Here is a 21,484-nt window from a genome sequence, read left to right as displayed (position 1 = left end):
GAAAAAGAGAATAGAGTTTGTCGTCAGTTAGCGAGAGTTTCGTTTCAGATGAATTACAACAAATAATAAAAGGAACAAAGTATACGTTACATAGGAAACACAAATTAAATAATAGAGCTGATGGTTCTGTAGATTATGTTTCAGTTTCAGGCTGGGACACAGAGAAAGAGATAGACAGGTGGGGGAAGGGAGAGGGAAAGGGGGATCTTCTCAGGTCCCAGGCTTGTCAACATTTACTTTACAATGTATTAAGTATCTTATACGGGTAGAATGCGTAATTGTAAAAATATGAGTACATTTCCGTGGGAGGTGAAAAGTGAAAGCGTCTCTTACTATTGGTTTAGTAAATTGGGAGCTTATGTGGAGCAATGGGCGCATACTAAATGAAACTAATTCTTTTTTACATGAAACGTGAATGATCTTATTCCTTGCCGCTCCAATCACTCCCCAATATACCACATATACCACATTATTGCGATGGCGCGGACAGAGTTCGGACTCGGGTTGCTTATCCCAACAAACTGAGTATCCAACCAGGACTTGTAACTTCGCTTCCCTCCACAGGCTCGCACTTACCTCCTCATTTAAATTCGAGACGAGCAGGACATTCGAGTAACCTCGCATTGCAGGAGCGGCCGTCTGCAGGGCGCCGCTGTTGGCCAGCGAGAAGGCGGCTAGATTGGGCAGGGCGTTGCTGTAGCCGCCGGTCAGTGGAGTGCCCAGGCCCAAGGCGAAGGGCGGCAGGACTCCAGGGGCGCCCAGGCCGTTGACTGAAAGAGAATCGAACAGGAGTTAGCAATCGACCAAGGCTGGCAGTTTGAGACTAGTTGCATGCCACTTAAGCTTTGTGTGAATCGATAGCAGGTGTAAAGGCAAAACGCAATGAGAGACGAGGCTTATCAAAAATGATTATTTTCAGTAATGTCGAAAAGAAATTTGATTAGGCCAAGCCTCTTTCAATTCAATTTGGATTTTTAGATATTTAAGAGGTGGAAATAACTTGGCCAAAAATGCACGTTGTAATCAAATTACTGGGATAAAAACACACAGAATAGCCGTATCACTTTAAATGGCAAAAAAGGCTCAAATGAAATATTGTTTCGGAAAATCTCTCGTGAAAATCAAAAAATGTCCGGCGGACAAGTTAGGCGATTGAGTGGTCAGCAACTTGAAGCTAAGAGAAAACAAAGGAAAAACTGGGAAAATGTTCCGTTCGTGTTACCTATTTTATCACCTGTGAGAGAAGGTCGCTGCCGGGCGGCGATCAGAAGCAGATCATTGGTGTTCATCAGTCCGCCGGCGGTGGGCATGAGATCCACCCCCGGCTCACCAGGGGGCAGCGCGGGGTTCGTGAAGTCGCGCGACTTGTCGTTGTTGTACTTAACATTCAGCGCCGTCAGCTTGCTGTTATCAATGCGCAGCGTGCAGCAGCCGTTGTATATGTTCTGCCCGTCCAGGAGCGACTTGGCGTGCTGGGCGGAGTTGGCGTCCGGGTATTGGATGAGGGCCTAGGGCGGAAAGGTTTGTTAGCCATCAAGTGTGTGGTTTTGAGGATGAACAGAGGACGGACCCCTCGACTCACCTGGAATGAATTGTTCTTTGTGAAGGTGACAATCTTCAGCACCTTGCCGTAGCGCTGGAAGATCTGGTGCAGAATGTCCAGCGAGACGGGGTACATCAAGGACTCGACAATCACACGGAGCACGGTATTAGGTCCCCCGGCGGAGTTCGTGTTGTTGCCGGCCGCACTTACGGCGCTTGTGTTGTTCTGCAAGATTCCCACGGCGCTGCTGTTGCTGTCGCCGGAGCTGTTGGCATTGTTGCTGGACGCGTTGGCGGCGGCGCAGAGGGGCAGAGGCGATCCGCCCGCCGGGGACTGGATGCGGTAGTCGCTCGGGACGATCGAGTTCTGGAAACAGGGAGCGGAGGGAACATGGTAAAGTTGTTGAGTCAATTTACAGGCGGGAATCGCGAAGGAAACTTTTACTAGTTAAAGGCGAAAACTTTTGCCCATTAATCAAAGCAACTGGCAGTGCACAAAATTTATGCATTTTGCCAAGTTTTTTAGGGCTAGAGCACCGTGCACTTGACGGAATAATGTGTGGATTCATAAATAAATCTTAAACTTACTATTTTAGATAGATTAGGTGTAGGATACATTTTTTCCATTGAAAAGTCATTATTACTCTCACATTAAACCTTTCATAACAAGCAAAAGACATACGTATTTTTTGTAGTGCACAATATGCTAAACGTTTGCACGGCAGCGACATCCCCAGCTCCTCAGAAATCATCCTCGCCAACATAAATCTCAATCAAAATCAATAATATCAAGTATCGTAATAATAAAAGAAACCCGGGAGATGGAGGGCGGAGGCGTCTGTCGGTGACGAGGATGCTGGGCGGATGCCAAAAACGGTTCATGGCAGGCAACAAAACTTCTTGCGTGAAATATACACGTTCTATCGGAAAACAATTTAATGACATTCGGAAGTGAATTTATTCCTATTCGTGCTGAATTTTGATTTCGAAAATCATAACGTAAACACATTCGACCGCCCACCGCCCACCAATCCACCTGCCACCGACTTCCTCTTATCCTGTCCATTTGCGACGCGTTTTTGTGCGTTTGCCAGCAACAGGAAGACAAGGGGAATCGAATGGAAGGAATTCACGGCAGTCCTCATAGCCCAGGCGTGCTATTTGTTTCTGCCTTCGCCTAGATAAATTTCCACCCATTGGAAACAAAAGCCCGGCGACGTGAGCTTCGCCTTAGACCCTCTCCTCGAAGCCAAAGTTTGTAAAAATAATAAAAATTGATTAGAATTGCCGAGTGCCGAGTGCCGAGCTGCGTGGCTAGACGGAACGTATGTGGGCTGTGGGGTGTTCCTAGTGGCATGAGTGCCCATGATGATGCGGCGGCTTCATCTTCGATTGCCATGCTGGCTTTAGATGCCTGAGGGATGCCATCAGTGGCTGTTGCTGGGTTTCCTTTCCTTTCCTGCTTTCCTTTCCGCTGCCAGTAATTTGATACTCCACTTTGCCTGATTATTATGATGACGATGACGTTGATTGTGTAAAAATTGTAATGTAATTGTTGGGAAGCGTTTGCCCATCTATTACTCATCTCAGTAGGGCTTGTATAAACAGCAAAGTCGATTAGCAGTAACTATCTGCCAAGTGGCAATCGGCAGGCGTTTATGCACTTTGATTATTGAGCACGAGTTTTCACCAAGAGCTACTAACTTCTAAGAGGGTAATTGTGTTTTTCGCCGAGTGTATTCAGGATCTTCAATAACAGGCATTTAACATGCGGCAGCTCCAAGCCAAACCAAATTTTGGGAGCACTTGCACGCATATTAGGCTAAGCCATTCCAATTATCCTGCAGGACATAGGGCAAGGGGAAAGTTTAGGCACCACAAGCAGCAACATCATTAAACATAACAAATCGTCATGTGTGTGCGGCTGTGTTTGTATTGGACTTTGCTTGTCGCGGTTTTGCCTGTTAATGAGTCAATTGTGCGTACCCCTTTCCAAGCTGTTGTTGTGGGCTGATTAGATATGCAAGCACCCACTCCGCCCATCACAGGAAACCACTCACCACATTGTTATAATTTAATATCGATGGGCGGGCTGCTTCTTTGCTCCCCTCCTGCATAACGCCACATTCGATAAGCCAAAACGCTTTGATAAGCGAAATGTGTCGACTACTTGCTGATAAGCACATTTATCGATCGATTCCTGTCAGTGGGAAAATCTGGACAAAAGACACACGTGTCCCCGCTCCTCGCCATTTAACGCTTGCGACTGGGAAACCGTAATGGGGAAACTTTAACCCAGACTTCTCATCGGAGCTTATGGACATTTGTGGTTTCTTGCGAACTGTAGTGCGTTAAGACAAGGCTCCACATGGCACAAGCAAAAACTGTTCGGAAAATCTGATACTTTGCAGCTCGCTAAAAGAGTTCTTAGCAAACTTTTGCAATATTCAACTAGCTGAAAAGAACTTGGCAATTGTTTTATGATTTTGATGCGGTTTTTGCATAAGAAATAAACCCGGAAAAAGGCTCACAAAAGGCAAAAGCTCTGGGCACAAACCGCAGCTCTGAAGGCGCCAAAAAATATTGACGTTGCTTTCACTTAAGGTTTTGCATAAATATTTTTGTTTCATAGCGCTTTCGTGCGCTTCTCCCTCTTTCCTGCGGCTGCAAGTTTATTTTCATTGCAATGTCACACTGAGTACCTCTGCTGCTTCTCCCTGCTGGCACCCTCACCCATTACGCACCCTTCTCCCTGACAGGCACACTTTAAACTGCATGGCAGCTCCTTCGAGCAGGAGGAGGACTCAGGAGTCAGGAGCCGTATTCCCCCTTTGAAGAGCCGGCTGAAGCGGGAGCTTAAGTGTTCGGGCCAAGTTAGAAAGTAAAGCAGTTACAGATGCTTGGCCACAATCTCCTCCGCACCTCCGCACCTCCGTGCCTCCGTGCCTCCCTACCGCCGATCCCCTTTCGACTGGTCAAAAGGAGCTGCCGTTTCGGCGCTTTTGAGCTGGAGTGGGGAAACTTTTTTCGGCAACTGCAACTACGACTACAAGTTATGAACTTGTGAAGGTAAGTTTTAAGGCTGAGCTCGGGATTATGTATTACTTTGCTGCGAGTCGTTTATCTGCTGGGTGGTTTTTACGGTCAAGCCAAAGGGAAGAAGTTGCCCAGAGTCTGGCAACGAGCGGAGCAGCGGTATCACTGCCACCATACCATATTTGTCTTTTTATGCAAAGGGCAAACAAAAATAGCAACCGCGGCAAGTGTGTTAAAAGCCTTCGAGGAAAACACTGCGCAAATGGGACTATAAAACCGAACGGCTTAAATAAATACCAACTACGCAAAGTAGCAAAATCCGCTGCCCAAAAAGCCCAAGTAAATACGCCTGCAAAAACAAAGTAGGGAGAAGGGGATCCAGATCCACTTACGGGCAGTCGTGAAGTAAAACTAATCAATACAATGATAATATTGACAGAGCCGCTGGAAAAGTCAGTGCATACGTAAGTTGTCATTTGTCGACAGTCAGTTTTTTGGGTTCTCCGGGTTGTCGACAGTTCCGCAGTTGTTATCCTGCCGCTCTCGGTCCCAAACTCCTCTCGGATCGCATGTACCCCGAAACAATGTAATTTAAATCCATCTTCAACACGTCGCCAATCAAAATGGCAAAAAGCTTTAGCATTGCACAAGTATAAGCAAACATTCGCATCCGCATAACTCAAAGGATCAGGAGCAGGAGGCACAGCCACAATCGCGATGGTCTTGCTCTTCAGCGCTGTTGTGAAAACAATAAGATTAGCTTACTTTTGTTTCGACGGCGACGGCGATGGCGATGGCGACGAAGAGGAGAGAGCGGGCGGTCGGGGGGCGGTAAAGTAAACGTGGAAATAAAATGGGAAAACAGCAAAGAAAAACACAAGTCAGGCAGCGCATAGAAAAACAAACATGGAGCAGATAGCACACAGCGGATAGCGCCGCATATGTGAAGTTATTTGCCTGGCAAAATCCTTTACTGCTCCTGCCTGAGAGTTGGACAAATACCGTGCTGAAAGAAAAGGCTCCATAAGCCGGTTTTCCCGCTTTTCCGCCATTCGAACCCCGTAATATTGACAAGCTGTCAGCTAGAGGCGCAAATTAAATAACACATTGAGGTCTGTGTCGCTGAGCCCTGCTCATATTATTAACACCAAATCAAATGTTGGCCCGATATTTATAGGGATGCGGGCTTAGACATCACGAATAGGACTTTGCTAATCAGTTTGATCCTTTTGTGGCTTAATCGCTTGACATTTGTCTTAGTTCTGTGCCACTTGCCCAGTCCCCCGCCCGAACCTCCCCCCGCCTTCAGGTGTCAAACGCTGTGTAAATTAATCCCACTTCGTGTTCCCGCCTAATTTCCACGTGTGTGCCATTAATTGACAATTGCTGTCCGTCACTTGCCTCCTTTTGTGTTTTTCTTGGCTGAATGGCTGCATGGCTGAATCGCCATTGTTTGGTTGGCGGGAGGCGTCCGTAAAATGCGTTGCTCTCTGTAGTCGGCAATTTAATTTAATTACAAGGTAACCTTATCACTGGAGGGAAAACGAGCACCTGCCACACACACAAACAACCAGCGCTTGAAAAAGCGAGCGTTTGCATGAGCACTGAGAGAAAGTGCATCTCGAAAAGTAAAAGGGACTCTAATGCATAGGGTCCCACTTTTATTTGAAGCCGTGCTATTATTTAATATGATCATTCGCACCATTTTCAGTGTTCGATATAACATTTACGTTGGCCTCACACAATATGCGCCCTTAGTTCCAAAATCCTTTAATCCGATTTTTTTGGGAGTGTTGCAAGTTGTTTGGCTGGTGCAGCCTGCACCAATCGGCTGCGTGGACCGGCACTTGCCTCGCCACCATTGTCGTTCTCCCGTTGGGCTGCTTTGGTGTATTGGCGGCGAGTGGCAATTATGATGATTACACAAATTTGCGTTCGCACTTGAACGCGCGACTCCTGGCGCAGCTCAGGCGATGTGGAAAGCATGGAAGCATCTTTACTGTGCATGCAACGATTTATCAATGGGGCGCATCTAATGAAGCCGGAATGGGCTCGCAAATGTTACACTGGAGATTAGGCTGGGGATTGGGGATTGGGATTGGCTGCCTTTTGTGGCGAAATTATATTTCAATCTAATTCATGGTGAGGCAGACGTGGGCTGGCCCCATTTCCCCGAGTGGCTGTCAACCCTTTTTGGCCGTAAAGGAGGCCAGGCTCAAAAATTAATTTATCAAAATTACGGAAAACAAAACTGGCCCACAGAGGCAACAGATGCGCCCTCACAGTCACACACAAAACAATCACATGTCAAATTTGAAACCCACTAAACAATGCCAGTTGCGGACCTCTGGGGTTGGGTCCTTGGATTGCCATGTATCCGAGTTGCTGGGTGGCTGGGTGGCTGAGTGGCTGAGTGGCTGAGTGGCTGAGTGGCTCTTTGGTTTCCGTGGGCAGCTCGTTGCGGTCGTAACCGCGTGAACTTACCAGTGCATTTATCTTCATTTCTGGCATCTTAGTCAAGGGTCGCCGAAGCGCGGGTGGAGAGGGGGAAAGGCTAAGACGCTAGAGTAAGATATCAACAAAAATAGTCACAGAAAGCCCCAAAGAAGATGGGGGAAGGACGAAGGAGGAGAGCGGCAAAGGTGAAAGGACATCCCAACGACATGACATATTAGAATCCTGTTACGCAGCAGCAACAGCAGCGTTGCCGGTTGACTGCCAAATTGCCAACATAAATGTCAGAGGGGCGAGGAAAGTTGGTATGGGTGGAATGGCTGCAAAGTATGCTACGGGATTTTTCATTTCTGTTGCTTGGGTTTCCCTCCTATTTGTTTTATTTTCTATACCATGCAATCACTCAGCCGTTGAAATCACACATGTGTGCGACTGGATGTCTCCGCGTCTGAGTGTGTATGCGTGTGCGGGCGGAGGAGATGATTTGGAAATCCTGTATTGCTGATTTGCTGTTGCTGCTGTCGTCGCAGCTTTTGCCTTCAGGTGCGTGTCGTCTCCTCTGCTGGGGTTAAAATCCCCGAGGGCCATGCAATGGATTTGTCTCTCCTTGGGTGGAGATGAAATAGAATTTCCCCTCCCCACTCTTCAGTTTAAAGCAACTTTGCCAACAGGAAATTGACGAAAATTTGAGATTTACGGAAATGTACAACTAACGAGGGAATTAAAAAGGACTTCTCATGCAATTGCACAAGTCCCGCACTTGACAGCCAACGTCGCCGGCTTCTGCTCACATGATTCCTTAGGTGGCGCCTCGGCCGGGGCGGGGCGTCGACAACAATTCACTAAGCATCTTATCTTCAGGTTGCCACATTGCAGTGCCACCAGCAGCAGCAGCAGCGGCAAAAGCTGCGACAGCAGCAACACAAATAGCAAATGACAGGCGGCGAAATATGACGCAAAACTCAGAAATAAAGGAACAGTCAACAGTAGCTGGGCCAGGACGCCAAACAATCAGCTGAATGCTGCTCAGGTGGGTCGCCAGACACAGGACACAAAAGGTGGAAGGGAAAAGGGAGAAGGGAAACCCAAGACAAGACATTCGCACAATGGACACGGGCACAAGAAAGAAAGCTGAAGAACTGAATGAGAAATTGTATAAATATGTTGCCAGCAGCGAACAGCACACAAGATTAAACCTCTTCCACTCGCACAAACACACTCCTGCATTTTAAGAGATTTTCCACTAGAGAGAGCGGCGGCGTTGACTTTTCCACTCGTCTGACTTGTCTCACGTTGTCTGCGGGCCAACAACAAGGCCTTTTACCAGGATTAGTAGTTAACAAGAGAAATCTGCCCACGCACACACAACTACAGAGGGGCACGCACACACACACACCCACGATGTTGGGCCGCAGCCAAAAGGTAATCAGTGAAATGTAACTGTATTGTTTGGTCTAGCTGTGTTGGTGTTGCTGTTGCTGTTGCTTCAGCCATTGTTGCTGCTGTGTCACCTAAGTCACAGGCCCCTCCCTCCCCCTCCATTGGACGCTTCTTGTTTCGGCCCTCGTGTTGCTGCTGCTGCAGCCTCTTAACCTTTTTCGTTGTTGTTTGTGTTGCTGCTGCTGCTGCTGCTGCTGCTGCTGCGATCTCTTTTTAAGTAGTTTGCTTTTGGGCTCACCAGCACCAAAGCCACCCCGCAAAGGTGACAACCTCGCAAGGGTTTCCTCCTGGCCGGATTGTTGCTGCTCCGACTGCGCTGCGGTTGCCCCTGCCACACCGCACCACTCCATCCCACCACTTCCATTTAAGTAATCAAAATATGCTTTTGACTCCGAACTAAGCAGCTGGCATCCCCGGGCTGGCCTCCTGATTCGTTTGTCTCCTTGGTATGCGTGCGGTTTCATTTGTATTTATGTTCACCCCACATCACCCACTGGATTCCTCCGTGTGGGCTGTCCGCAAAACCCCAAAAACTATGCATTTTACTGCTTTTGTCAGACACGTGTGTGTGCCAATGTCTGCGCGGCCATGTGTATTTATTTGAAAGCTTTTTAAACTTTGTCAGTGACTTTGTGGCTTACGAAATTAAAATTAGAAATTGGTTTAGAGCACCCACAAATACAGGCCAGCTTCCAAAGCTTCCAAAGGACGCACAGAGCGTGTGTGCATTTATGATGGCCAAATCTCTTGAGGAACGGGGTTTAAGTTGCCCAGAAAGTGTAATTAATCAGAAGGTTCGCCGGCCGACCCGCATTTGCATATAAATCGTAGCTGCTTCATTTGTTCTCTGTGGCTTAAGTCTTAATTGCCACATTAATAACACTTAAAACCGGAAGTTTGCCGGAACCAGCAGCAGATATTGGTATTGATATTAGAGCATCTAGGGAAGTTGGTTCGATATTACATCTAAAATATGAACACATTATACAGAATTCTGTGTTCTTAAATACATGAGTACGGTGGGGGAGAAAGTTTAGATCGAAAAAAGGTAGCTTATTCCACTAACGATAGTTACCAATTCTTAAAAACAGTAGCCATTCTTGGCCTTACTTACATTGTGACTCTGGTCCGTCTTCAGCTCGCGATGGTTGGAGAACTGCACGTAGACCATGCGGCCGCGCATCTGGGGCGGATTGACTGTGTAGCACGACACCAGCGACGTGGCGGAGATCTCGTCGGCCATCTCGATGAACGCCTGGTTCTTGCCCTTGAGCACCAGCACTTTGGTCACACGTCCAAACGGAATGCCCAGGGCAATCACATCTGCCTCGCCGGACTCGTTCGGAATGTTGCGCAAGTGGATGACTTTTGAGGCCTTGGCTGCAAGGAAAAGCGTAAAATAAGCAAACGTTGTTTAACCGATTGAAATATTAAACAGGTGACAATCCCTAGGTCTCTCTCTCTCTCTCTCTCTCTCTTGCAACTTTGCAACTTTGCAACCTGCCCGTCTCTTTTGGGGGCCACCTCCGGTTCACTTAATGGCCAGCGCTGTCTGCACTTCCGCTTCCGCGCTTCACTTAATTTGTTTGTTTTCGGGTTTTATTTGCTGGATGCCTTTGTTGCTAGAGCAGAGTGGAACGGTGCAAATAAAATGTTGATAACATGGCCAAGCGCCGCCACATTTGTATACACTTTGCACAGTTAAGCCAGCGGCGGGGAGCAGGAAGGGCACCGCCATAAATTCATTCATTGCACACTTTCAACGGCTGTGAATAATCCAGCAGCAACACGGCGACAATGTCCGGCGCACAGACAGCGTTTGAGGCTTTTAGGCGCTCGTCGACGTTTTTGCAGTTTCTCTCCTCGCCGGCTACTTGTTTGTTATTTTTGCATAAATAAAGCGAGCCGCCCATCGCCATTGCCACTCCCCCACAAGTGGTGCAGCACAAATGGGATTTAGGAGCCTTTGGCCTGGCAGCGTTTGCAGCCAGATTTCGGGAATATCCCTGCAACAGCACTGCGAGATATTACCTGTTCGAACGGCCCCCAGTCAAGCAAACCGTCTTGAAAATGTAATGTGGTTACAACGAGTTGTAATTCCACGATAAGTCAATGGGCGGCTCCCCAATTATTCGCTATACTCATCTTCAGGGGCACTTTTTCGCTGAGTGTGCATTGCCACAGAAGTGCCTTAAATTTTTTAAAAACAAAGGCAAACAAATTTGCCACTCGTTATGCAGTTGCAGGAGGAAGGGCGGGGGGCGGGGGGCGGGGGGCTGGGATCTGGCTGGCGCTTAGTCAACACCTGTTAATGTGTTGGGTTGTGCGCTTTTTATTTTTGCCGCACCTGCAAGAGCACATTTTGCTGTTCATATGCAAATGAAATGCAGTCGCCCCCCAAGCCCTTATCCGATTTTCAAACACCCTGGTGTTTGCTAAACAAGCCGACACATGGTCACAGATAGTCCACGGGTAAACGTGGTTTCGAGTTCCGGACAGAGTCCATCTCCCGTTTTCGGAGTGTCCGAATTTAAGTGAATTTAAGGTGCAACCAAGCACTAGGACAATCGTATTAACTGGGTATTATGTTTTATTTTGAAACAAGTTTTCGAACGCACTTCCAGTTCCTGAAGTCAAATTATCAAATTTTATCTACTTCAGCGTTTGGGGAATGGGTTTCGGGAATCTTGATAAATCGATGCTTCAATCGCGAACTTTCTTCGATAGCTTTCAATGTGAAAAGGTCATTATCCTGCCAATGCCGCACACTCACATTCAATCATAACCCAGACGATGGGGGTCAATGTTCTGATATATTTCACAATGCCACTAAGCAGCCAAGGAGGCTGAATCGGGTTTTTCCCTAACCCACTTTCCAGGAACCTTTGTGCCTGCAAAAGGGAAAAGTCAAGCCACTCCGAGAGGCTCGAGTGCCGAGGCTCGAAGTGCACTGTGGAAACTCGCCCTGCTGCCGGTCAATGTTGAATACAACTAATCGGAAATTACACTTTTTGATTAGTTCGAAACGGAAATGAAGCCGAAACGAAATTATGCAGACGGGTCAGGACCTGTGCGGTCGTTATAGTTTGGCGTTCTGCCTTTCGAGCGGCAACTCAAAAATTTATTAAAAATCGATGGGCAACTGCAGAACGATAATATCTGCTCCATCACTCTACTGCCCCACAACTCACCATAAATAACAGACGAAATCGAAAAGGACTGGGCGCTGCTCTGAATCAAAACTAAATAAAAAGTGTCGATGGACGCGCTCCGGAAATGTTCTGCACAAGACAAACAACAAATCAAGTGCCGTCGGCTGGTTGCCTCAAAAAAGGCTACGGCAAAAATATGTAAAGGTATCTATCATGCATGATGATGTTGTCGGCGAACGGGCGAAAAACTGGCGGAATTTGTGGATTTTTTCACGTTCCGCTGCCAAGAGCTCAATTCGATTTTTCTGCACTTTCGGTTCTCCTTAGCTACATTTGTTTCAAATCGCAGCCAACACGGCTGCCTGATGGTGTGAAAAGAGAAACATCAATCCAATGAGCGCGTCGACAAGCAGTGCATCTCCGGGAGCCTTCGGCTGCTGCACTGCTGCACTGGCTCCAACAAAGGCGGCGTCGTAATTGAAAAGGAGGATGGCGCCCAGCGATGACGACAACCGGAAACGCAGCCAAAAGCCCGCCAGCTACAACTTCTGCTGGCAAAAAATTTCAATTTGAATCGGGCGGTTTCGGTTTGGGGCAGGCTACGGCCTGCGGCCAGATTTGTTAGCAGTTATGGCATTGCTGCTTTTTAATTAACAGCGAACTAAATAACCCGAACCAGCAAATATTTGCGCAGCAAACAATAATTGCAATTTGTGGCAGAATCAAAATTAATCATCAGTTTAAAAACAGCTGCTGCAGCTCGAGCGATTCCCCACCGGCGCACGGATACCCTAGGATAAGCACGGCTATAAGCACAATGCTATGTCAACAAGCCCGAAATGCATTAACTGGTCTGGCTGCAAAAAGTGCAGCGATAAAATTTGCATTCGATAATGATGTCGCTGGCGCCGCCTGTTGACTGTCAATGCCCCATGGATGATATGAATAGCAATCATTCGCTCGGCTGCGCGTTAAAATGAGCTGCAAGGACGTAGGGCCAAAGCTCAGCAGTATTAATGACCCTCACACACTCTCACCCTCTCACCCTCTCATGCTCTTTGCGAAAAGCGGGGAACGCGCCCCATCCTGCCGTTTTCAATTAAACACACAGCCTCTCACCACTTGCAGTGAGTTGCACGAAAAATATACATAAATAAACTATTTATGGCTAATTGAAAAGTTTACAAACTGTAATTGAGTTCGGACGTCGATGGTCGGGTTGCAATGAATGGTCAGTCAGTCTGTCCAGCGCGGCGTATGTGTAATAATTTACCCCTACCCATCACCCATCCCTTAACCGATGCGAACCAAGTTAATTAATGACAATTTAAATTCATAAAGCAAACAGAAACCCCAAACGAAAAATGTAAATGAAAATGAATGGAAAAAGCGAGTGGAACAAAAGAAAAGGGCTTTCCCCAGGGCGATGGGCGATGGGCGATGGGCGTGGCGTTCGGGATGAAATAAGTGCTGATTGTTAATAACAATTAAATTTATGCTTACATGGCGGCATTTAATGATTTAATGTGAGCGTGACGCCAGTGTTTGTCTCCGAGTTCCGCCGCCAAACTTTGCCGAGGGTGTGTCAACAGTCGAATATATAATTTAAATAAATACACGCCGAACTCACGCACACGGAGCCGTTCGAGCGTCTTTAATTATGCGCCAGTAAATTAGATTTTTACAAGCTCACACATCATAAATTTTAAATTGTTGGGCAAACTTGTGTCCTTTACGTGTCTGTCGGCTCCTCTGCCTCCTGTGCCTCCTCTGCCTCATTGTGAGCACAACGACTTAATGATATTTGTTTAGCCAGCCAGGCCTTGTCTATATTTTAAACATTTGCCCATGCGTAATCAATCATGGCACGTTTTTTTGGCAGCAAATGAAACCCAATGCCAGAGGGCCCGTTGCCTTTGGATTTCTGGAAAATCCCCCGACACAAAAACTGGCCCATAATTGAAAATAACGATTTTCTTTTTACAGCTCAAGCTTAACACCCGCAAGAAATGTAATTCATTAAAATTTTGCCAGAAAAAGGAGGGGTAGTGGGAATGGCTGGAGCTCTACCAACTGAATACAAATGCACGGAGTCAACGTTCGCAGTTAGGTTTCAACAGCCTGAGCGTTGATGACGACGACGTTAACAAAATTTAATTGCATTTCAATTAGGAAAATAGTTTTTTTTCACCCCATGCAGCATCCTCTTCGCTCACACTACACACATCCGAGTGGCAGTCTGAAACTGCATTGGCATTTAGCAGGTTGCAGGATACTGGCTGGCAAGATGAGGACTCCATGTCTGTGTGCAGTCAAGTGGCTTTCAGTCAAACAGCAGAGCGCCAGGACTCGAATGTGATTGCACCTTAGAAAATATAGTTCAAAACTGAATAATCAAGAGTCCATTTAGCTTCTATATACTCGCAATATTTGCGTATGTTTCTTGGTTGCTTCCCAACGCGCTTGATATTTCTGTGCTGCTTTCTTTTTTGTGTTATTTCGTGCAGGAATACCCACTCCAAAGTATTTTTTGTAGTGTCCGACTTCATCTGCGAGCCAGTTAGCAGTCTGTAACGTATAACAATGGTTTAAGTTATGAGCAAACAGGGAAGGTTTGTTGGTCCTGGCAAACTTTTTCCACTTCATTTGTGCATTAAAACTATGCATACAGCTACAGGAATTCGGGCGTCCAACGGGTCGTATGCTTAATTAAATGGCGCACACAAATATTTCGCAGTTTCCCACAGCCTCTCAGCCTCTCAGCCCCTCAGCCCCTCACACAGTGGCAGGAAATTCAGAAGTCAACCCGAGTACTGCCTGAAAGTCCGCTGCCACTAACCGCACTCACGTTCTGTGACTGCCATAAATAGCTGCACACAACGCAAGCCAGTCAGCGAGTCAAACCAATTGACAATTGTGTTTGCCCTTGGTCTGGCCGGATTTTTACACTCCTTTCAATGCTGTCTCAATATTGATACAGATGGCAGAGAAAACAAAAAAATTATGACAATATTATTTTATTGACTGCGAAAATATTTACACGCAACGCGCAGCCCAGGAAGCAGAGCACAGGACGTGCGAATGATACCCGAGCCAGAGCGGCACGCGCAGGACTCGCAGGACACTTGCCGTATCCAAACTGTCGCCTTATTGGTTATGGCCGTAAAAGCGTTTAAGTGCTTGACAAGACCACCGAAGGGATTGCCAGCGCCGCACTGCGCTGACAGCAAACCTTGAGCTTTAAATTGATGACAGTGGTGGGCTGATTTAAGGCTTAAGGATGACCGGTCAGGCATATTAAAAACAGGACACTGTATATCCGAATTTTAGATATTTTTTCAGCATATTTTCCTGCTGCCGCTGGCTGTCTGGTCAGAGAATTAGCAATGCTGAGAGCCGGAGAAAAAATACGGTCCACACGCAGCGACAACAGCTGCAGATCTCTTTTTTTGGCGGTAGGTCCTAGCTGCCATAGGTGGTGAGCTGACCGTTAAGCCCCCAAAATCGGTCAATAAACAAACAAATGTTGGTGGACTGTGCAAACAGCGTGGAGGCGATGCATGTGTGAGAGCTGTAACAATAAACAACAAACTGAAATTGCGGGGGAGGGGCGAGTGTCGCGACAACAAAAGCAAAACACGTTCTAGCCACGTTTGGTGTTTCAGCCGGACACGCGACACGCTATGGTCTACACGGGAAAAAGTCGGCCAATCAGTACTTCATCACTTGTTAAATTAAAAACTTGTTAAATATATCAATGGTAAAATTAGGCATTGTTACAAAATAAATAATTTGATTAAAATACTTTTTAACAAGTCGCACTTACGAATAAATGTATAACTAATTTGTATCTACCATGCCCACTTTTTTCCCCCTGTTATCCTTGGAACTAACGGTTACGGCGCAACTCTCTGGGGCCTCGTATACCTGGCATAAAATATTCCTAATAAAAAATCAAATAAATCAAGCGAAGCTAGTTATTAGCCGGTCAAAACTCGGGCCAAGAGGGACCGAGACTTACTAGTTTTGCTTTCGCAGATTGCGTACTTGCTTGTGTGCGTGAGTGTGTGTGAACACTTCTAGCCACCACACGCAGTCACTCCACTCACCAATACACGAAAAACGGAGCCCCTCAGATCAAGTGGATGGGCGTGGCACCGACTTCCCCCCCGTGGCCGTATCCGCATAGACCGGCATCTCCACCTCCTACGCGCTGCACATGCCAAAGTGTTTTTATTACATTTACGTGAAAAATTTGTTGCATGTCCTTCTAAGCTCTTGTATCGGAAACGCGAGCGTGCGTGTGTGCGTGTGTGCGTGTGTGCGAGTCCAGTTATCGATGTATTGGTCTAGTGGCGCTTGGATACAATTGAGCCGAGTGCGTGTGTTTATCTAAGGCTCGACCACAGGGCGCACAATGCTCATTGTTGCTTTTTAGATTTCTGCTATTTGCTTGTCTGGTCTTTGTTGTGCTCCGTGCCACTCCTGGGCCCTCAGACATGTATTGGTGCTTGCAGTGTAATAAAAGTGTCTCTACACATTTATTTGGCAATTCCCTTTATTATTATTTTTGGCATCATCGGCATGGCCTCTTTGTGTGGGCAAGGAGAGCTTTAAGAGGTCACCTAGCCTCCCTCTCTCTCCTGCCCCACCGAGTATCCTGCTTCCTTTGAGCGCGACTTTAATGGAGCAGGACAAAATGCGTCGTGTGTGCGTGTGTGTGTGTGTGTGTGTGTGTTTGCACAAGAACTTTACGTGGAAAATTAAAATGGCCGCAGGTAGCAGGCGTCCAATAGGTGTAGTCGGGCCATGGCCACAAAAATGCCGTTGGGTCAAAGTAGTCGTCTGCATCGACCGTCGAACAATGGCAAAAGGTGAAGGGGTGAAGGGGTGAAAGGCGACCCGCTAACTGCCTTTCTCTCTGTGTGCGTGTGCGTGTGCGTGCGAGTGTGCGGGTGTCTGCTTGTTGCTTTTTAATTAATAGAAAAGTCCTTTGTAAAGTAATAAATAAATATTATGCTTCCGCTTTTGCGTACATTTTTTCGCTCTCAGCCGATTGCCATTCACAGGCTGCCGATCCTTCCGCAACCCTTTTTTCGTCCTTTGTCCACCCATCTCTTGTCCTGGCGTGACCTTTGGCTGTCTGGCGGCTAATGCTCAAGCGTTCCCTTTGTGGCAAGCACCCACTCATACTCACCACCGATGTTGCTGGCGGCGGTGAACGCTGTTAATTACGGCTAAATTGCAAAAGCATTTTGAAAACTCCCACGAAAGGGATATCGACGCACAGCACCTGCATATGGCGTTAATTAAATTCGCTCGCACAAAAGCAGCGCAATCGGCGGGCAGAGCAGTCGATTACTTTTGAATTTCAGCGGAAATTGTTGCCTATTGATTTGTTTGCATTGGAAATCATTTTGTGGCTCACTGGATTTTTGTGGGAAGGCATTGGCTTTCAAATCCAGTTTTGGCGGGGAGCCTACGAACCCGTCAAATATTTGCCTAATGTGTGGTTCATTCTGCTGGTTTCGGTTCACTATGGTTTCGACGGCTTGGTGTGCGGTTTTTGATTAGCTTTATTACTTTGCGGCGGCATACACAGGGCGATATTCGTACCGGCTAAGCGTGTGTGGGTATGGGCGGCTAATTAATGTGTCGACACAGTGCGTAGCCAGCCAGCGGACGCCAGCCATTTTTCCCGTAATAATTTTCCGGCAGCACAAAAGGGCCGAACCAAATATTTTCGCTGTTGACTTGTTTCCATGCTAATTAGTAGGTTAATTGGCTATAGCCATCAAAGCGCGCTTGCCTTCAATAGGGGTACTCAAGTGCACAGGCGACTTTGTGGCCATGCTGAAGGCTTAAGCCTAATGCTAATGCTGCACTGAGACCCACAAGCCAAGTTCACAGGACCCCCAATAATGCACCCCCAAAATAGGAGGGCGGCAGTACTTTCACCACTCAGACTGTAATTTCTTCTGTTCTTATTTTCTGATGAGAATTGAGAGATTTGCAATATACATAGCTACTTTTTCGAAGAGGTGTGCCTAACGCTTTTTTCAGTGTACAGTACTGTCCCAGTGGGCGTGGTTAATTGGCAGACAAAACCCAACTGGGCCCAAGACCATGGCTGCAAATGCACTTAACATAAGCGTCGCTCAGGGGACGGGAGAGGCAAAGGCAGGGTTTAAGCCAAGACAAAAGGAAAGGCAAGGTTAATGCAAAGGTAAGCCGGAGAGAGGGAATGATAGAGAGAGGATAGAGAGAGGCAGACACAGATGAAAGGGGATAGAACTGAAGACTTACCAATTCCGCCGGCCAGCACGGTGCCCGGCTCCAGTTTGGCCTTCTTTGTGGCCAGGTCCTGATTGTTATTGTCGGAAGCGGGCGCCATGACTGCTGCTTGACTCAAAAGTTCGTCGCTTCCGCGCTGATTTTCAGATACACGGTTTCAGGCACAGGAGAGGATGCGGGAGCAGTTTCAAATGCAGATGCAGATTCGGATTCGGGTTCAGATTCAGATGCGGGAGCAGGTAGGCACAGGCACAGGCACAGGCAGTTGGTTAATATTTTTATATAGTTGTAGTTTGTAGTTGATGCACAGGCGGCAGGGCAGGCACAGACAGAAGTTGAAGATGGTTTATTTTCAGTAGTAGTGGTGTGTAGTTGTAGTAGATGAGGAATATATATACGTATACGAGTACGGTACATAAAAAGAGAAAATAAAGAGAGAGAACAATATAAATATTTAATATTTACGCAAGCTAAATAAATTACAGAGATTCTTCAGCCCCACTTCCGCCCCCCTGCAAAGGATTTGCATAGCTCAGGGATTTTGTTTAGGTTCGGCTCTCCAGTTTGGTTGAAGTCAACAAGAAAAGTGGGTAAGTGGAAATTATTGTGCCAAGCGGACTGCAGTTAATCGTTATCCAGTGTTTGCTCAGCTATTTTCTGACCAGCGCAGTTTACATAGCCGCAGCTGCATAAAAATAAAATCCACTCGTTCCCATTTGGTTACTCATAAAAGAAATGCATGGAAAATATTCATTTGAATTAGTCCGCTAAGCAGTTGGCGCATTGTTGCTCCTCTTTCTGCTCTCCGTTTGCTTTTTCGTGCTTTATTGCAGCGCTAAACTCTAATTACAAAGCACATGAGTGTATTGTAATTACATGTGACACTTAATTACCGCACTCACACAAAGAGTCGAAGCCAAACCAGCAAACCAGAAGCAAAAGTTGGAGCAGCAGCCATCGAAGCGAACATCCACTCGGCGAAAAATTGTGCTCTTCGAACCTTAATTTTATTTATTTTAATTTTTTATTATTCCCTGCTTGGAACTTTAAATAAACATTTTCCTTCAAGCGTCCAGTCACGGCATAAAAATGCTTGCAATGCCAACACTCGTGTCCAGCTGGCCTATTTCCTAGCAGTGTGGGAATCTGAATCACACGCGGAGCCGGAGTCGGATTCCCAGAGAGCATCGTAACCGAGTTAAGCCAAACATTAAATGTAATGCGCCCCATAAAAATAAAGCTGCTACAGCTCCAGCTACTGCTAATGCGGATTCTGGCTGTACTGTGCTGCGCAGGATGCGTGTGTTGGTGGCCGTGCCTCTGTGGCAGTGAGGGTGTGCTTGCTCACTTTCTGCTGCTATGCATTAGCCGCAATGACAAAAAGTCAATAAACGGTAGCTGGCGGTGGGGAGGCAGCACACCGCACAAATTGAAAAGGGTAATTTTGTGTGAAGTAGGCACCTCTATGCCCCGTGCCACATCTCCATTCCCGTGCCATCATCAGCTATCAATGCTGACTACGCTTGAATTCGCCACTTGGCTTATCATGCTGCGCGCTTTCGCTTTCGCTTTTGCTCTGCGTTGCTTTGCTTTGCTTTGCTTTAGCTTATTTGCTTTTTGCCTGCTGGCTGATGGCTGCTGCTTTTGTTGTGCTTTATTTGTTATTTGCTATTTGTTGCTGGGGCTCTTATTTTTATGTGGCTGCACGTTTTATATACACCTACAGCCGCACACATAAAGGAATTAGCTTAAATGCAAAAACAACATGTGGTAATAGGAATAATAAGAAAAGCCAGAGACCACACACTCCCGCGTGTGTGGGTGGGGTGCAAGAGAGAGAGCGGTATGCATAGACAAAGAGAGCACCGAAAACCGCAAAAGCACTTCACTTGATAATATCACACACAAAAAACACACGACACAAAACCGAAGCGGAAGTTCACTGTGTGCGTGTGTGCGTGATAGTCGTTGTGCGAGTGGCAGTGTGCGTGTGTGGGTGTGGGTGTGGGTGTGGGCCGAGCAATGATATCAGCACAAGATGCTCACTTTTGTTGTTGTTCTGCCTGTGCTTAACATGTGTTTTGTGGCGGCGAAGAGCAGCTGCCCGAAAAAAGGTAGCACACTTTTTGGAGCTCCTCTCTTAGTTGACTTCATCGGAGTAATGCATATTGGTTTTCCTCCAAAGGGGTGCTCTCGAGCCTCTGCAGAGGTAATTAAATTTTAAATGCCCTTCCGCCCACGGAAGAGTTGCCAACTAACTGCGCTTACGTAGTACGATAGTACGATAGTACGGGTCTCTAATGCATTCGTTATGGCACATTAACGCTCCCCAAGTGCCAGCTGGCTGGCATGCTACAGGGATTTGTCGACTCTCAACGGGATATTGTTGTCCGTGTGTGTGCGCCAGTGTGCATTACACGGTTCAGAAAGCCGGGCTAATGCCCTCTCACGCTGTTCGGGTTCGGACTGTGCGACGATTTCCTTTTTGCCAAGCTGACCGGAAATGTTATTTTAATATGCTTTCTAAAAAGTATGCTAAATATTTGATTAGTAGCAGAGTGTGTCTGTGTGTGTGCACCCTTTCCTTTCCTATGTGTGGGCGAGTGTGTGGCACATATGGCCAGGACGATAAGCTGCTGTCCAAGTGGACCGTTTCATTGTTGGCTCGCCTCTGTGCCATTTTAATGAATTTCCCCAGCCTCGCCACCCCGTCTCCGCCTCCGCCTCCGCCCCTCCTTCCACTCATTTCCCCCCCTCCTTTCACTCTGTTCATGAGCAACGCCCCATTGCCGGAGGGCGTGGGCAGTTGGGCACTCGGGCACTCACTGATTTCAATGATGACATGTGCCTTTTCAGCCCCTCCTTGTCTCTCTTTCAGCGTGTTTCCTTTGCTTCCGCCTTTGTTGCCGGGTAACTGGGTCAGCGCGCAATTGTTGCCTCAGAGGGTTGCTGCCTCCCATCGCTCGGCGCTCGACGCTCGAAGACCGTCGCCCTTGCCGTTCGTGTTGTCCTTGTTCTGGTCCGACGCAGCAAAGGAAAGATAATCACGCATATGCCTAACGGTTAAGTTTTGAAGTCCGCAACGCTGACGGACTCCGAGAAGGGAGCACGGGCGGAAGCAAGGGTGTCAGCGCCATCAGAAGCGAGCAAAAACCCTTCATTCCTTTTTCCTTTATTGTGCCTGTAATGAGCAATTCATAAACTGAAAGAAAAGTCCAGTTTTTATGAAAATTTTGCCACTTTAGATTCGTAATCCAAAGATGCACTTTCTTTTTGTTAGTAGTAACAATTCTACTGCTACTGTGTAGTTCCGCAAAAATCCATATAACGAATTTCTAAACCGTTTTCACGTAACCTTTAATCAAATTTGTATCCCTGAACTAGGAGTGTGTTCTAGCATTGCATTGTCTCATCCATATTTGTCCATCCCTTGGACACAGGACCCACCCAGCCATGTTGGCTCTTAGGGGTTGTTGTTGTTTAATTTCCCTCAAGAGGCTACATGCGATTTTCTACTCGAAGACGCTTTAAAAAGGAGCAAAGCTGAAAAGCTGAGCACACACAGA

At 47.0% G+C, this 21,484-nt stretch overlaps 1 protein-coding gene across 12 annotated transcripts in view; it reads right to left on the bottom strand.

Moving 5' to 3' along the window:
• The window catches only part of LOC6555371 (polypyrimidine tract-binding protein 1), a 156,801-nt gene that overhangs the window by 14,290 nt on the left and 121,027 nt on the right, over positions 1-21,484 (bottom strand). For 11 of the 12 annotated variants that reach the window (XR_003407711.1, XM_026977694.1, XM_026977697.1 and 8 more), the window contains 5 exons: positions 17,931-18,054; positions 9,587-9,852; positions 1,583-1,909; positions 1,223-1,508; positions 577-770 (listed from right to left, as the gene is read on the bottom strand). Coding sequence is in view for 11 of the 12 variants with exons in the window: in XM_026977694.1 (XP_026833495.1) it covers positions 577-770; positions 1,223-1,508; positions 1,583-1,909; positions 9,587-9,852; positions 17,931-18,054 (1,197 nt within the window). In the remaining variant the exon portion in view is untranslated. The remainder of the gene's footprint in view (positions 1-576; positions 771-1,222; positions 1,509-1,582; positions 1,910-9,586; positions 9,853-17,930; positions 18,055-21,484) is intronic. The other variant, XM_026977712.1, reaches the window with a different exon arrangement.

The sequence above is a fragment of the Drosophila erecta genome, unplaced genomic scaffold (genome assembly GCF_003286155.1).
Source record: "Drosophila erecta strain 14021-0224.00,06,07 unplaced genomic scaffold, DereRS2 tig00000000-arrow-pilon, whole genome shotgun sequence".
Lineage (NCBI taxonomy): Eukaryota > Metazoa > Arthropoda > Insecta > Diptera > Drosophilidae > Drosophila > Drosophila erecta.
This window is presented reverse-complemented; position numbering and strand designations above follow the sequence as displayed.